Source organism: Monopterus albus, unplaced genomic scaffold, assembly GCF_001952655.1.
Source record: "Monopterus albus unplaced genomic scaffold, M_albus_1.0 scaffold52.1, whole genome shotgun sequence".
In the NCBI taxonomy this organism is placed as follows: Eukaryota; Metazoa; Chordata; class Actinopteri; order Synbranchiformes; family Synbranchidae; genus Monopterus; species Monopterus albus.
Window position 1 is genome coordinate 2,680,962 of NW_018127932.1, and position 16,598 is coordinate 2,697,559.

A 16,598-nucleotide genomic window follows, 5' to 3' on the forward strand; every position below is an offset into this window, starting at 1 on the left:
GGATCAACATTTAATTTCTTAATCTCTTTCCATTTTTGCAGAATACTCACTGAAACACCTCTCTTCTGTTGCACTATGATTTTGTCTGTTGTTAAAGTTGTGACCTTTGATAGTACATTTGAATAAGAATTCTGTTTTCTAATTTAACAGTGTTCTTTGGTAAGTAAAGTCAAGAGAAGCATTGGCTGTACGAAAGGAAGTGTCTTACCAGCTTACTGTGTTTTTGGTGTAGAGTAAGCAAGCTGTCACTCACTTAACAATTCAGAAAGATAAATTCAGGCATTTGTCACAGGATTACAAGCACTATTAAATCCAGCATTTGAATCTGAAGAAGTCCTGTAGATGCTGATCGTCCTCTAGTCTGTCATGGATCCTCGCATAGACATTCTTCAGCAGCTTAGTCATGCACTTTTCATCCAAGATGTCGATGTATTTCTTTATGCATTCTACAAACAGCCACAGGTTAGAGGATCGAAATTACTGCAGTCACACAAGTGCAAATGCTTTAACATATCAAGCTTCACTTCAAAGCAATATCCACAATGTTTTTCACAGGGAAGTGTGTTTTAGAGTTTTGAAATATACAGTCATTTAACTTTCAAACCAAACACTTCATATGAGACTTTGTGTAATAATAATACACTGAACATCTTTAGATAAATAAATTATCCTAATCTACTGCATCTACAGAATGCACTCTGTGTAATGTCATGTCATCTATCTGGCCAATTGAATGTGATACATCTCTATAAATAACTCATCATGACAGGACACATGGGCTTGGCTGCATGATTTTAATACTACACTGTTTAAGCAACACATTCATTAAATATAGTTAGGGTGACGACTAATAAACTGTGGTAAACCACTCTTTGAAAATAAGTGCAGTGTTAACATGCCTGTGATTCAAGATGGGTGGACTTTGCCACCTACCATGGTGTGAAGAGTGCTACTGACTTTTTTTTTTTTTTTACAAAAGAATATGAAAATCTGTTCTTATTTTTCTGTGGCTACCAAATGTCTGCAACAAACGCAGTATTTAACCCAAATCTGTTCACTCCAAATGATTAAAAGTGGTTAATTGTTCTGCTCTGTTTTAAAGCGATAGCCACTTGCTTAAACATCTCAACATTTATTAAAAGTACTACTACTGAGATTTGACTTCTTCTGAGATTAATATTACCAAGGTTGCAGTATTAATAATAGTAATTACCTAGACCCATGACTTTGCCATGTGCTGCTAGGCTGGGGCCCAGCTGCGGGTGATCGTACTGCTCTTGCGTCATCAGTATGCGGACGATCTCTCCTGTGATGAAGGCATCATCAAAGCTTTGCTCAGCCACAGGCTTCAGGGGGAATCTGCAGTACACCTCCACTGCAGCCTGAGGGTCTGATGGCTCCAACAGCTGTACCAGCTCAATGTAAGCATCGTGGACCTGGGCAGCCAGAATGTAAGGATTAATTAGACCAAATCAAACATGCTCCTTTAGGAATGTATTTTTTCCACTGGTTATGACTGGCATTTCTATTTTAGAGTATAACTGACTGCACTGTGTGAATAGTTTTCAATCACTCAGGAAGTAAGAGGAACAGCTTTCTTTTCTTGATCACTGCATATTCCACCATTTACACATCAAGTTAAAAAAGTGTTGTACAGTTTTCTAATCCAACAGAGGATCATGTGATCTTTCCACTGCAATTAATCACAGACTGGAGCCATACAGTTAGGTGAGTGTGAAACTGGTGATGGTATCCTGTATAAGCTGCACTGGAGAATTACTGAGAAAATGCCTTAAATCTAATTGTAGCAGATAAAAACTGACCCCTGGTGCCATGGAGATGACCTCTTGGTAAAGGTGCTTTGCCTGGTCCAAGGTGTCTGCAGAGCGGGAGAGGGCGTGGGCCAGGCCCAGCCGTGAGGTGTGAGACCTGCGGTTCACCAGACTGGACACGCTGACTCCGTCTGCCACACACACAGGTGAAGTATAGTTACCCCCTTTGACAAACACATTAAAAAAATGTCTGTTACTAATGTTATTTCATGTCATATCATAAATATGGTTTCACAATAACACAGTGGATATTTAAAGTGGATATCTGCTAGCTGACATGTTTGTCTGCATGTCACAGTACATGAAACAGGGTACGCTGTAATGATGTGACGTTGCATCTACATTTGCACAGTTATCATTAGGATTATGAATTTAATGTATTTTAAATAAAGTTGGGACATGCAACATAAAGTAAAAGGACAATTAAACAAAAAACATGTTCCAATCCTCATTAGGGAATGCCACCAAACCTTAAGGTGTTTCAAGTAGAGTGGAATTCTTTTCAACCGTTTTCACACTTTTATATACTTCTTCAAACAGCATTTTGTTTGATCTCCTTCTTATACACGACCCCCCTCCCCCCATCCTGACTTGTCTTATGCAATGCACTTTGAGTTTACTCCCGCGTACAGCTGCAAAACAGTATATTAAGCTATTTTAAAAGAGTTGTTTTTTAACCCTAATTATGGAAAAATAATTAAGGAAAAAGACTTTGGAGAAGAAGCGGTTTCACCTAAACGTATGTCACTTTCAGTGCTTATGGCATGCCTTACCCTCTGCTGTTTCAACAGTTTCAAGGCAACAGTCCTGTTTAGACTTGCTGGCGGGGAGCTGGGGTTTAGTACCATTGTTGAAAGGTTTAGATAATCCATCTGTCTTAGCTGCTGCTCCAGCTCTCCCCCTGCAGGAAAGAAGATATGTTACAAAAGCTCCAAAATGAAATACACAGTTGTAGACATGAGCTTATGTTGTTTTACAGTGAGTTTAATTTGTACTCATGCAGACATTATGGCATATACATCACATTTCGCTTAGTGTTAATGTCTAAGTTTTACTAATGTACTTATACACACATACACAACAAAGGTACTAAGTATCATGTGGTCGGACTTCCACAGACAACCACACAACAAGTCAGCCAAACTCAGACTGCCAAAGTAACTCACCTGGACACAGGGGTTTTGGGTGGAGGCCGGGTAGGTTTCCCTCCCTTGACAGGTGCTGGTGGGGGAGGAGCGGGAGCTTTGGTTACAGCAGCTGCCACCCACCCTGGCCCAGGCTGTCTCCCGCCCCGCCTAGTTCCACTCTTGGCCACACTGGTGTCAGAAGCCCCCTTCACCCCTGCTGGTTGGAGGATAGACTGCTTGGCAGCTTTCTTATTTTCAGCCTCCTGCCAGTCCCGCCACCACTTTTGTTCTGAGCAAACAGGAAATGGTTAACATGGCCATGGAGTTCATGTCCACAAGGCTATCATAATTGTTTTATGTGTTTCTTGAACAGCAGGGCTCCATTTATCTGTTAGGGAATGCTCAGGTTACTATATCATATGCAGCCTGATTTTTCATGAAACCAACTTAAGATTAAACCCAGCTCTACATAAAGAGCCTGTTAGCCAGCTGTGATTCTGAAAATGTCAGTGGGGTTTAATATCAAAGGCACATTACATAGACTCACTGCTCAGCTGCTCAGGTGGCTCTCCCATCTGAATCTTGCCTTCCAGCTCAATGCTAGCCTGGAAACTGAGGCAGGCATCAGTTATGGCTTCCTTTGACTTGTCTGAATGTGGGTTGTTGTCATATTGAGCCAGTTGTGCCAGACCCAAGAGACACAAGGCACGGCTGTCCCGTGGTGTGGTCACTACTGCTAGCTGGCATGCCTGTACACAGCGGGGGGGATGGGCAGAAGCCACAAGTCTGACTTCTAGGCCACACCAGGTACTTACAGACATAACAGTCAATACACTGACAAGCTACATTATATTGCTTGAGTATACAGCAATCCAAAACACTGGCAGAGATCTGTGGTGAAAAATATGAGCAAACCCAAACAGACCATTCAAATGCACATAAAATACACACCCTGCATATTTCAAGTAGACACTCTTACCTCCTTCTGCATGTCCAACAGCTCCTGACAGGGGGCAATAGAGGTGAGGCCTATGAGGCCTGTGAGGGCCTGGCATCTCTTTGCTATGAGGAACCGCTTCTCAGTGCCAGCCTTGTCCTGGAGGTCACCCTGCTGGATCAGCCTCTGCAGCAGGGCGAAGTGAGCATCCAGCAACACCCACTCCAGCTGCCCGCTTACCTCACCACGACACACACACTGACTCACACTCTGGGCTGTCAGCACTGCTACACTGAAGCATTCCAGCACAGAGATGAGCAGACACAGGGTTTTCATGCAGAGCTTAAACACTTATTAAACTAGTTCATACTGATGTGACTATTGAGACATTTCTTTGAATCACACCTTCACACTGGTGATGAGTGAAACAGATAATTGGATCTCAGATCAACCACACTGAGTGAAGCAGTAATATCACCAAAAAAAAATAAAAATCTGTCACATTTTTACTTCAGTAAAACTTCTTGTTTGTTACAGACAGACGTACATGTGATAGACCTGTTCAGTACTCATGGCCTTCCCAGATGTGTTTCTCTGCTGCAGCTGGCCCAGAGTGAGAAGGCCTCGCAAGAACTGTATGCTGAGGCTGGACAGAGGATCCGATGGATACTGCTCCACCCAGCTGTAGACAAAATCATGAAAAAGAATGGCACTACATCGATGTCAGCTGTGATAATGAACTTAAATACTGTACAAGCAAAAACAGATACAAGGCATTGGGAGAGAGATGAAACTGATCAGTTGTCCGAAGCTTTACCCAAATTTCCTTGCCATTAAATTCAGACCATTGCATTTTGCCCAAATTTGAATTTTCTGGCTCCAATAACTGACAAAGATGGTGGTTAGTTGGAAAAATATAGACTTTGATATGGCTCTAAAAACATTATAACTGGGTAACAGATGGTATGTCAGTATGTTTCTGCAGACTATGGTCTTCTTCACTATCCTATTCTAAACTTTAAACAGAACATTCTGGTCCATTACTGATACTGTCATGCCCTCACATTCTCTCCTTCTCTCACTGAATGCATCTGCCTCCAACACACACACACACACACACATACAGACACACTCACATGCACACCTCTTGGTGCAGCGCTGGCTGATAAAGTGTTCCAGTCCCTGTTGTAAGAACAGAGCAGCCTCCTTCTCTGTGTCCTCAGAGGCTTTCTGCTCCTGCTGCAGCAGAGCCAGCCCTGTGAAGAATCTGAGAAAATGATGGCAACACAGGAGATATGCTAAAGACAAAACTACCTCTGACTCTACAGTTTTAGATACTAATCTAGACACTGGTTACTCTGTTAAACTGCCGGGCCATGTCTCCAATATGTGAATATGTTACTCCTGTTTATTCAATTTCTTAATCTCCACACAATCATACAATATCATATTGGAATTACAAAGGAGAGAACATCTGAAGAACAGGTTGACACATTGACCAAAGCTGTTAGCCTGCTCTCATGTCACAGGGACACAGAAAACCATAATATACTTTCACCTCTCTATATTTTATTCCAGCTTCAACCCCCGAGCTCTGGTTTGTACAAAATGTTTCCTTCAAGTTGTTAACAGGAGCTGAAATACATGTTGCATACTACTGGTTTATTTTCTTCTTGTGAGTTTTAGAATCAATTTAAAGACTGATCACTTGTCAAGAGCACAATGAGGCTTTGCACCTAATGATAGTGTTCTCTATAGGTTTTATTTCAGATTGAGATCCTTAGGTAAAACCTCCTAGCTCTGTGGATACATTTTAGTTATGGGTATTTTTATTATTACAGCTACTGAAACAATGCAGTTTCTGCTTCTACTACCAACATGCCCTGACCTGAGTGCAGGATGTAGGGGGCGCAGTGCCAGGCCATTCTGGAGGTGCTGCAGGGCTTCTCGGCCCCTCCCTTGCAGCAGCAGCAGCCGTCCTACATGGAGGTTGTACTCCCAGTTATCTGGACTCAGAGACCAGGCATCCAGGTATTTCATCAGAGCTTTGTGGACACAGCTCTCCTGATCCTGCACAGCTGAACAGCTATCCTGCAAGAAGGTGGGTAAGGAGCTTGGTTTCTACTTTTTTCCAAACAGCTTGAGAAAACAATAACTAAATGTGGTGGCAGTCTTTATACCAAAATGCATCAGTTAAGTATCCATAACATGTGGCAGTATCTAGCATTTTCTTATTTAGGATTAGCATGTTGTACTACAGTTTACCATAGGAAACGGCTTCTTATTCTGCTAAATCTAATTTTAAAAAGTGCTTGGATACTCTGAGATAAAGGATGCAGTCAGAAATTAAAGACCATTATTACTGTCTTTCCAAAACTTTGTGAAGACTGCAATGTTTTTGTAAATGCATCTCATTGACATTTACTTTTTAGATGTACTGGTGCTTCTAATTAGAGAAAGTGGAGGAAAGTAAACTTTAATGTTCAACAGCATTTACATTTATCTATAGTATGACACAGTTACCTTGCCAATTTTCTTGGAGAGCCAGATGTAGAGTGTCTGTACATAGTCTGCTCTGCTGGACTGCCCCTGGTCTTTGAGCTGCCGATACTCTTTATCCAAGGCCTGTAGCTGGTTCTCCACTGTGGGTGTGCCGTGGAAACCATGGAGTTTGCATACAGCCAGGATGTCATCCTGACGTGCTGCTGATTTGGCATCGCTTAATACATCTGTGTCTCTGTCAGCCTGGAGATGGAGGGAAAGGGTTGTGTTGTCATCAGTGGCATATCTCACTGTTCTGAAATTAACTTTTCACCAATAATATCATTCAGTATCAATTTTCATAAATCTGCTGTTTGCTTGACAAATGTACCTGCAAAGCAATATTATTTTAATATTTCCTTACAACTTTGCCATACTATAAAAATCCCTAGACCACAGATTACATGTGGACTTTGTATTGATACAGCTCAATTATGTTTTTTTCAGGTGTGTCTGCATTTGCAGGATATGGAAAATGGTAAATGTGAGTGAAACTTTTTCAGTCCAGATCCTTGAAGCCCACCTTTAGTGACATTTTGTTCTGAGCACCTGCCTGGTATGAATGTAGTCAACAGGGTCAGTGCTGAAATTTTTAAAATTTATTTAGCCATGCATGTTCTGCTTTAGCTAGTGATCTGAGAAAAAGCTGACAGAACATTTCCTAACACTACCTTCCTCTGGAGGCCGTACATCTCTGTAGCGTAGTACTGCTCCTCCAGAACAAGACCCAGCAGGAAGTGGAGTCTGGCTTCTCTAGAGCTGAGTCTGATAGCTGATGCACAGTGGGAAGCAGCCTGTTCCAGGATCTGCAGAGGAGACCGGCCATCCTCATATTGCAACATGTCCCCTGTGGAAATGTGAGAAGTGAAAATTATCAGTTGAAAAGCTTTGGTACAAATAAATGAGTCCAGCCCTGTTTGGCTACATCCCAAATTTTGTTAAAAAATATCAAATAATATTGGTCATCAATATTTTTAAAAGGTGACCTTCTCAGAGTTTGCTGTTATGTCAAAAACTACATGAAAATAGTCAGTGTTAGAAAAACAAAACATCATCTAGATTTAAGTTTTAACACGAGTTCTGTAATAATAACTGACAATAGGTATTACTTTCATTTCAGACTGTAGTGACTGTCACAGCATACAAAAGCCACAATTTGGTTGCTTTCCTTGTTATGCTCTCATGAAAAAGTAAACACTTTGTTGAAGTCCTACTCTGAAATTAAACTCTTCCACTACTGTTTGCAGCAGTGTTTTTTGTTTCAAGGACAACCACTTCAGTACATTGCATAATGTGGAATAACAGGATCTCCCATTTGGCTGCCTCGTCTCTTTCACTTATGAATGACTGCACGCACCCTGTGCATGAAATATTCAGAGTGTAACCTCCCTTGGCAAGCGTGCCCTTGATCTGCTAGACTGTACTGATGTCACAGCCTTTACATTGCAGAGAACCTTATAAATCATACAAACCCTTTCTACAGCTGCTGCATTTGCCATTCTGTTGTAAACTGACATACAGTATACTAGATAAAAAAAGACCTCTTAGTTAATGAAAATGTTCTGTGGGTCTACAATATATACGTACATACACCTAATGATAATACAGTACTTTATATGCAAAGTTTCATGTTTTGTAACATTAAAAATGAAATAACATTTTATATTGACACCAAATTCCCCAGGCTTAATAATATGTACACATGTGATATATAAGAGGTCAGACCAGCAACACTTGTCATTCACCATCCTCCCTAAAACTTGATCCAGTACAAAAGAAAAAGTTTGTTTACAGTATTATATATTTAAAGAGGTGAAGATTCATTGTCTCTGTTGCTCCCTGTCTCATACCAGTTTTCTCTTGGCCTGTTCCAGCGATGTTAACAAAAATATTTTTTGTATTTTTTAATAGCTGAAGCTGAGCTGCTGTCCCAAGGTAGGGCAAAATAAACTGCTCTTGTGCCCCCTGGACAAGGGTGTATTTAAATACTCAACAGGTTTGTTTTCTAACTATCTGTGGAAGTTAAAGTGGATGGTAATTTAGACAGACTGGCAATTGGTAAGTAAAGACAACAACAAAGGAAGGTTTTAGTGCAGATATACATGTAGTAATATGGAGAATCCTGTCTACCTAGAATTGGTTTTAAAAAACTGGTGAACACCAGTCAGGGGGTGTATCAGACATTTCATTTGGGAGGATACTTTCATACTGTAAGTTCACTGTTGCTACACTGTTGAAGCAGGTTGCCAACAGTCTTTAATAAATGACTTTCAATATGCAGTCCTACAGTCTTGGTTTAGAAAGTGCTACATACTGTACCTGGCTTTGGAAGGCGCTGCCGATAGAGTTCCAGGTGTTCCTTGGCTAAGGCACACAGTTTGTCCACACCATCCACTCCTGCTGTAATTTGTAGCCTTTCCTCCCAGTTACGCACCTGCAGCAGACAAAAAACAAACATCAACTCATCAAACCATGAAGTACAAGAAGAAAACTGTTCATCTCACTTTGACCAATAATTTATTTGCCAAAAGATTTTTTTGTGGAAGATGTGAGTATATAAGTGTCAGAGGCACTACAGAAAATTCCTATTTTTTCATGAAAACTAAAGTGATTTTATTTCTACTGTACATGGCTATAATCCTTACCAAAAATACTTACTTTTATTGAAGGGTCAAATGGAATGTATCTAATGCACTTAAATTTTATACTTGAATAAAGTTAAATAACAGTATTGATTTATTACCTCCAAAACATGTTTGGTCTCTATCTCCAAACAACTGGTTGATGCAAAGTGCTTCTTATACCAATTTGTGTCTGTGACATCCTGAAAATAAACACACACACAGGTGAAATGTATTTACATGTACTGAGGTTTGCTGGGTTTCCTCATTTTTAATGAAGAATTTGTAACAATTAAATAAATGCAAAAACAGTAACACACCTTTGCATCCTGTCCCAAAAAAACCTGCACACATGCACTGTACACAAATTGTTTATTCACACTCAGCTATGTTACCATATACAAACACAAGATACTTCTAGTCTAGAAGCTGCCATTTAGTCACTGTGAAGGGAGCACGAACTTGTAAATAAAGGATGAGCAGAGTCAAGGTTGAAAGCAGTGATTCTGGCAACGTAGAGCTCTGTTTAATCTTTCATACTGACCTTTGCATCCAGGTCCCCTGTGGGCTTGTGTGGACAGTCCAGAGAGTGTGACCCCAGTTCAGACAGTTTCATCACACTGTTACATCCTTTTGTTAAAAAAAAAAAAACATCACAGACACAAAGAATCACCATAGTATAGAGGTGTCCTCCGCTGCTGGAAAGTGTAAAAGGAAAAACTGTATCATGCACGACAATAAGTGACACGCTTGTGCTAAGTGTTTGTGTCTTTTTAAAGGATGAACTGAGTTGTTAGCTTTATTAACAACTTTACAGATTTATTCTCCCTACAAATGTGAAAACTGTTCAATAATTGTTGTTCTGGTGCAACATTCTGCTAAATGTTGCAGAACTTGGTTGACTAGAAATCCACATGACTTGGGGGGAAGTCTGCTGGATAAGATGGCCTGCAAATCCACCTGTCAGCCCACAATAACTAGATAACCTGAGGTCTTAGTTAAGTAATAGTATCCCCATCATTACAGCAACACAATAGTTACATCATGTTACATGATAGTATAGGTAGTGTAACAGGACTGTTGAAAGGTAAAGCAAAGTTTACCTAGATTATTAACAATGTAGTTTTAAAAGTATTCCTCAGAAGTAGAGAGAAATATTTAAAGCTCAATGGTGGAGCCAAATAATCATTTACTCTGAGTGCAGCTCAACGGTGTCACAACATAAATGGTGAGAGATGTACTCTGAAAGCAATCAGGAAATGGCACTTCTACTTTATTCATCAATTACTGTGAAATTCATGTTTTTTGGATGTTAACAAGCTATTACCTTCCTCCTCTCTATACCACTGGCTTTTTTGCTTGGCATTAGGAGAAATAATGGTGATTCTACAGCTCCATCCATTTACCTTTAACTCAATCAATAATAGCTTTGCCTCCACAGCAGCTCTGCTTTAGCTAAATCTTTTATAGGAACTAAAACTCCAAGCTTCACCTCGATAAAGAAAGAAGCACTTGACCAGAGCAGCAGACATCTTTCTGTCAAGATCATGTTCAACAACCTTCCAGCCACCTCCCAGAGGACAGCTGCTAAGTGGGTCGACTTTTGACCTCCGTGCCAGCATCTCAATATAAGGTCTTGAGAAGATGTGCTTTGGGTCACTGCAAATCAAGGAGAGAACCAAACTGCATTTGTTGAAACCTACTGTAATACAAAAGACAAATGTCTAAGCTAAGGCTATTGAGAAATTACCCTATATAGCAACTCCCTTAATATTTAAACAAGTTTTAAACAAGCCAAATGATACACTTCAGTAGTTGTAGTTAACCAAATTGAAATAAAACACACAAGTAGAGGTTGGCAAATGGTGATTGCTGTTTATAAACTGAGACCGGGCATCCAATACTGGTTGTTGGTTTAATGCATGTTTGTATTTTACTTAAATTTTGTTTGTTTTCTTAAATGTATTACAACTGCATTGCAGACAAAGCATTTGCTCCAGAAACACAGTATTAATATAGATATGACAAAGGAGGCTAGTGCTGCTACAACTCATACTGACAACTATTCCTATTCATGTCTCACCTGTGCTTGATAGATACAGGCCTATAAAAAGCACTCAGGGATACTGGACATTCATAGTCCAGCTGCTGCTTCTCATCAGTGAAGGTCACAGCCATGGGTATTAGCTCTCGAGTCACCACTACTGTGTACACCTGACAGAGAGAGAGGAGCGTCAATAGTCCAGTAGTAGAAAGTAAAAACATCCAACAGTGTGGCAGGACCACACACACAGCATCAGTACTGCTTATGTAATTACAGTATAAGCAGTCACCTAAGTGTGTCTCTTCCTACCTGTGAATTACTGCCATCTGCTGAACACACTGAGATCTCCACCACAGTGTCTCCAAAATTCAGAGGGACCGGTTGTGAGCTGTCTGCCCCATTCACTCTAACTCTGATGTTTTTGTCTGGTGCCTTGGGAAGCAGGGTCACTGCATTACAATAAAAGGGAACAACACCTGGTGGAGAAATTTCACAGTGAGTACCCCCTGTGGGAAATTCACAAGCTCCCCAGCAATATGCAAAGTACTTCAAATAATAAGCCTATAACATGGTTACCATTAACATATCACTAATGGATATGTGCACACGTATTTATATTTTAAACATTTTCTGAAACTATATTGTTGCAAATCTATTACGTACTATATCAGTGTATGTACTACATTAAAAAACAATGGCAAAACAAAATGGTATAATTAATTCAACTTGTTTAACTCCGGTAAATGATCTATGTACTCACTACTGTATCCATAGACTTGGGCACAAAATGCAGGATAAAGTGGAATATCCCCTTCCACACTCAGATTACTGAGCTCAGCAATCTTTGCAGACATCCTGATGATTTCCACACAGTATTTTTTTATGGTGCCATCCTCAGCAACCACCTCGATGCTTACTTTGTTTAACCCATCATTCAGTTTAATGGTGCTGGAACTGTCACCAAAGAGCTGAAAAATAAAAAGGTTAAAACCCATATGAAAAAGTCTCAGGTGGTAAGCTAGGACAAGTGAACACGGAGGACAGTACTCACAATACTGTAAGAAGCCCCACAGTCACTAGTACACAGGTCCAGAGTCACTTTGCTAACACTGCTCTCCACTGTCACTTTGTAGTCTGTAACTTCTGGTTTGAACGCTGGCTGGAGTTTCCCACAAGACACCGAGAGTTTCTCCAAATTACAGTTGTCCATGTTTCAAGCTTCTTTTCTTTCTTTTCTGCAACAGTTTGCGTGTACAGTCCAAGGCCTTAAAGCTGGTTTGTCAATTAAGCTCTTGAACAGTGTATTAGCTTCATTCACAGCGCTGATGCCCCACGTTACCATAGTAACGTGAACACCTGACTTTCGATATTAAATTACTACTAACGTTAGCTAGCTGTTAGCGTAGTTAGCTGAAAAGCACCTTTTCTCTAAAGGTTAAAACTTTAAGACTAACATTAAAATCTGCCCTTAATTTTTGTTATCAGTTAAGAAGGTCTGTCAATAAACAGGGGGTTCACGTATAAGGAAAATACAGATGACAGTTGTGGTAGTTAAAGAAAACAAAACTTGTGTTCACAGATACTGCTGTTATCGGGCTATAAAAGAAATCGTCAATATTTAAAAGTTAGTGTTACAGTCAGAAAAGTAGCTCTTTCGTTCTTCCAAACGGCAGATGGCAGTAGAGATAAAATACAGATGCTGAAGTTAGTTCAGGAGTTAAGGGGAAATGTAAAGGAAAACTTTAGGGCAGATACTTTTGTAATGAGGGACCGGTTTTATGTTTATTATTTATTTATACACCACTTGTTGTGGAAGGGCGATGTTCAACATCCCAATGAAAGCCTCGAGGTGTTTCAACCCCCCCATTCTGATTTATGAAACCTATATTTATAAAAGCAAAAAGATTTCCATCCTGATGACCAGGTCCAGCTTAAAAACATCCACATTTACTTTCAAACCTGGCATGATTAACAAATAAACTAGCGTGACTATTTAAAATACGCTTTCGGGTTTGTTAAAAAATTGCGTGAGGTCATTGTTAAATTTCACTTAAGTTTTACCTTAACTGGTAATTCGGAAGTCACGAATCGGAAATTGACTTCGGTAACGTCACTTCCTTTCAGCGAAAGCGTGTTGTTTGCTAACCAGGTAACAAATATATGGCTAACGTCAAACATTACATTCAGGCTTCAGTGGATTTCTAAGTAATTAGTAGGTGTTGCTTCACAAATAATTTATAATGCTAATTGTCACTGTATTTCTGCTAATCGACACGATCTCTTGTTATCAGCATACGCCATCTTTAGCTAGTGTTAGCTAGCATCTAAAGCGTGTTGCTGCTGTCTAAGATAATGGAATAATCGTGTTACAGTAGTAACATAACATTGCATGAATTTAATGACTTTGCAGAAAAATGGCAGCGGACGTTAAAACTGACGACTATCCCCATGAAATAGACGAACAGCTCACAGGCTTCGACTCCTCAGTTTCTTCTGTAAAAACCATGTTGGACAAGTTGATGTCGATGCACAGAAATGACCTACTGCAAAAGGTAGACTGAAGAGCTTGCTCATAGCCGACCTTGTGACTCTTCTAACAAATTACAGATGCTAGACAAAAAGCAATCAGACACAACCATGTATGTGCTGGCTCACTAGTATGATTTAATTGTAAGTCACTACACCAAAAGAAATAAATCACATCAGACAACAGTGATAGCCTACAGTATGGTTGTCTAACACACAGGATAGACAACCTTCCATACCTATCGTGAGGTTGCTGTTTCCCAGTTACTTTGAAGAGTAACATTTTACATGCCATTATACAACAAACTCAATATTATTCTTAAAGGGGGAGCTATAGTCTCATCCCATTGGGTTGTCTACTCAGCATTCTGTGGTGTAAATCTACCTAGTAGTATTACATATGAACACACTTTTCCCTGATGGGTTGCTTATTGTGTTACAGTGGTGATGACATTTTGTGAGAAAAGGAGGTGGTTGTTTTTTAGGTAACTGTTGTTCATTAAAGTAAATCTGTTTCATTGACAGCTGAATCCTTTGGATCAAGCCAAGCTGGATCTGATGTCTGCCTACACCCTTAACTCATTATTCTGGAGTAAGTATTGTTCAGTCACTGTGATTATTCTTTGGATGTAGGAAAACACATGAAATGTTTGTAGTGTATTAGAGGTTTTCTTAGGTGGTTCTTGAAAGTGATCCTGACATCAGTTGCCAGAAAACACACTGAGCAGAGAAATAATAATGATAGTTGATATTTCTGGGGATTTTATTGTAGAGATACACCATGCTCATGTCTCCTGTGTGAAATGAAAACTGAAAAGCTAAATGAAAAACCAAAATACTGTTTATTTTTGGTCACAAATCTGTCATTTTGTTTGTGCATGTGCACCAGATTGAATATAATTTAGAATATATTGCCACTCCGCATTTGCATTCACAAAAGTCCAGATGTTTGCTCTTATGAGCTTTTGCAATGTCATGTTTTAATATGAGCCATCACATAGTTATTCACATGATTGTTTCTTACTGTTTCCAAATTTCTCTCTGCTTTCACTGTGTGGTTTATTTTAAAGAACACTACTGTGTTCTTGGTATATCAATGAGTTAAGTTGCATACCATATACCTGTAGTGCCAGAACATAATGATATTGAAATATATATGAAATTGAAGAACAGTAGAGCAGTAATGCGATTGTCTGCATATTCAAAGTATTTGATTCAGAGAGGAAATTAAAAGAAAATAAAGATGCCAGACAGATCTTTTGAGACCCTAGGCTTAGATTGAATATTGTCTGAACCATATACAGAATCTGTCTTGATCTGGGATCAGTATTCGGTATATGAAGTCTTTCTTTTGGTCTTTGTTACAGTGTACTTGGTAACACAAGGAGTAAATCCCAGAGAACATGGAATCAAACAGGAATTGGTATGTACTCTCTATGTTCTCTGTACTGTCTTTATCCAATTTTTTTATCATTATGTGCATTATTTTAATTTTTCTGTAACTATTCCATTGCTGTTCAGGAGCGGATAAGGACATACATGAACAGAGTGAAAGAGATCACTGACAAAAAGAAAGCTGCCCGTCTAGATAAGGGGGCTGCTGCACGCTTTCTCAGGAATGCTCTCTATGATCCAGAGGATAAAGATTCTAGAAAAAAGGTGGCAGACACAGCAGCTGACACTCCACGGTCAAAGCGGCCAAAGCAGAGCTGAAGCAGGAGCTCAACAGTCTGGCCCTTGTGCAGTTCACTTCACTTTCTGGGGCAACAAACACTGAAATTGACATTTTTGCTTACAAAGTAAGTTTTGAGGCTGTGTGACGAGACATCATGCATGTTTATCTGGGGTGAATCATAGCCTGAGATCATATCCTGGAGTCACTGGCCACTGTTGCCCTGCAGCAAGTGTAACTGGATGTACTAGAAACACAAGACTAACTGCTATGTACACTGGGATTTGCTGAACATATTTTTGGGGCAGTGATGGTGGCAATTGCCCTAGAATTGAATGGATATAACACTGTATTGTCTCTGTAATGTTACTTCATCAATGAGTTGTTGTATAACCATTCAAAAATAGTGTTTTAAAAGTGAGTTTTTCCTCCTGTTTTCATTGTGTTTCCTGTTATTGCACTACAAACAAAGTGGTAAAACAGTTATCTTCTAGCTTTTCACACCAGGCCTTTGTGACAAAGGATAGTTTGATATGTCACAGTAAGAAAAGCTCAAGTTTAAAATATGCTCCATTTTATGTAGTTGCTTTAGTTTCAGGGTCATGGCATTGTCATGACTTAATTGAATAGAGCAGAGCCATCATTAATTTATGTAACACTTGTTGATTGGTTAATGTTGTTTGTACTCATGAAATGCTGTAGAAGCTACTGGCTAAATTAGCCACCAACAGATCAACAATAAAAGATCGCCATCTAGAATCACTTACATTTACACTTACATTAACAGCAGTTGCACAAGTTGAAAGTAATCATTGCAATTCAGATTTACAGGACAACTTGCACCATATGGTTTAAGAATGGATTGCACACTGAGCTGTGAAGATGTCTCGTTTTGTCAGTTGAACATTCTTTGCACCCTAGCTGGTGCTTTTGTCCTGATTATACTGATGCTAAATACTGTTTTCCTTCACAGCCAGGCTGGTTATGTGAGCCTGAGTTGCTCCCTTTTTGTTAATCTTCTCAACAGTATCTAAACTGATTACAGGTGGTCAGTGTCTCAGTAACCAGTCGCCCCAATATTAGTTTTGTTCATTCATTATGTTCTTTGACAGTCTGTTGTGTCTTGAGCTATAAGACACGAACCTATATAAAGCCTTTAACCTGTGTATTGTGCATCACAATCTACAACAAAATCAAGCAGGGCCTTGTTTAATTCATGGCAGCAATTTAGACTGGCTGTTGTGGGGGTCAAAGCTGTGACCTTTTGATTATGCATTGGCCTCTGTAATCATCACATA

General features: G+C 39.6%; 2 protein-coding genes across 4 annotated transcripts; one reads left to right on the forward strand and one right to left on the reverse strand.

Moving 5' to 3' along the window:
* Positions 1-158: 158 nt before the first annotated feature.
* LOC109961061 (uncharacterized) lies at positions 159-12,858 on the reverse strand. Of its 2 annotated transcripts, none has more exons than XM_020601617.1 (20): positions 12,154-12,858; positions 11,863-12,070; positions 11,412-11,578; positions 11,142-11,272; positions 10,551-10,717; positions 9,603-9,688; positions 9,181-9,261; positions 8,757-8,871; positions 7,109-7,284; positions 6,420-6,641; positions 5,785-5,987; positions 5,041-5,163; positions 4,444-4,578; positions 3,939-4,188; positions 3,507-3,708; positions 2,999-3,248; positions 2,606-2,733; positions 1,824-1,996; positions 1,214-1,436; positions 159-446 (listed from the first exon to the last, which is right to left on the reverse strand). In XM_020601617.1, exons 1-20 carry the CDS (start codon positions 12,310-12,312, stop codon positions 307-309), a joined length of 3,339 nt encoding a protein of 1,112 aa, XP_020457273.1. In that variant the 5' UTR covers positions 12,313-12,858; the 3' UTR covers positions 159-306. The 2 variants fall into 2 exon arrangements, with proteins under 2 accessions (XP_020457273.1, XP_020457275.1); XM_020601619.1 differs by having other exon boundaries at positions 1,824-1,963; positions 12,154-12,857.
* A 299-nt stretch (positions 12,859-13,157) lies between these two features.
* c1d (C1D nuclear receptor corepressor) lies at positions 13,158-16,059 on the forward strand. 2 transcript variants are annotated; one of them, XM_020601766.1, is made up of 5 exons: positions 13,158-13,251; positions 13,513-13,654; positions 14,154-14,220; positions 14,996-15,051; positions 15,150-16,059. In XM_020601766.1, the coding sequence occupies exons 2-5, from the start codon at positions 13,517-13,519 to the stop codon at positions 15,339-15,341; spliced, it is 453 nt and encodes a 150-aa protein (XP_020457422.1). In that variant the 5' UTR covers positions 13,158-13,251; positions 13,513-13,516; the 3' UTR covers positions 15,342-16,059. The 2 variants fall into 2 exon arrangements, with proteins under 2 accessions (XP_020457422.1, XP_020457423.1); XM_020601767.1 differs by having other exon boundaries at positions 13,239-13,314.
* Positions 16,060-16,598: the final 539 nt, after the last annotated feature.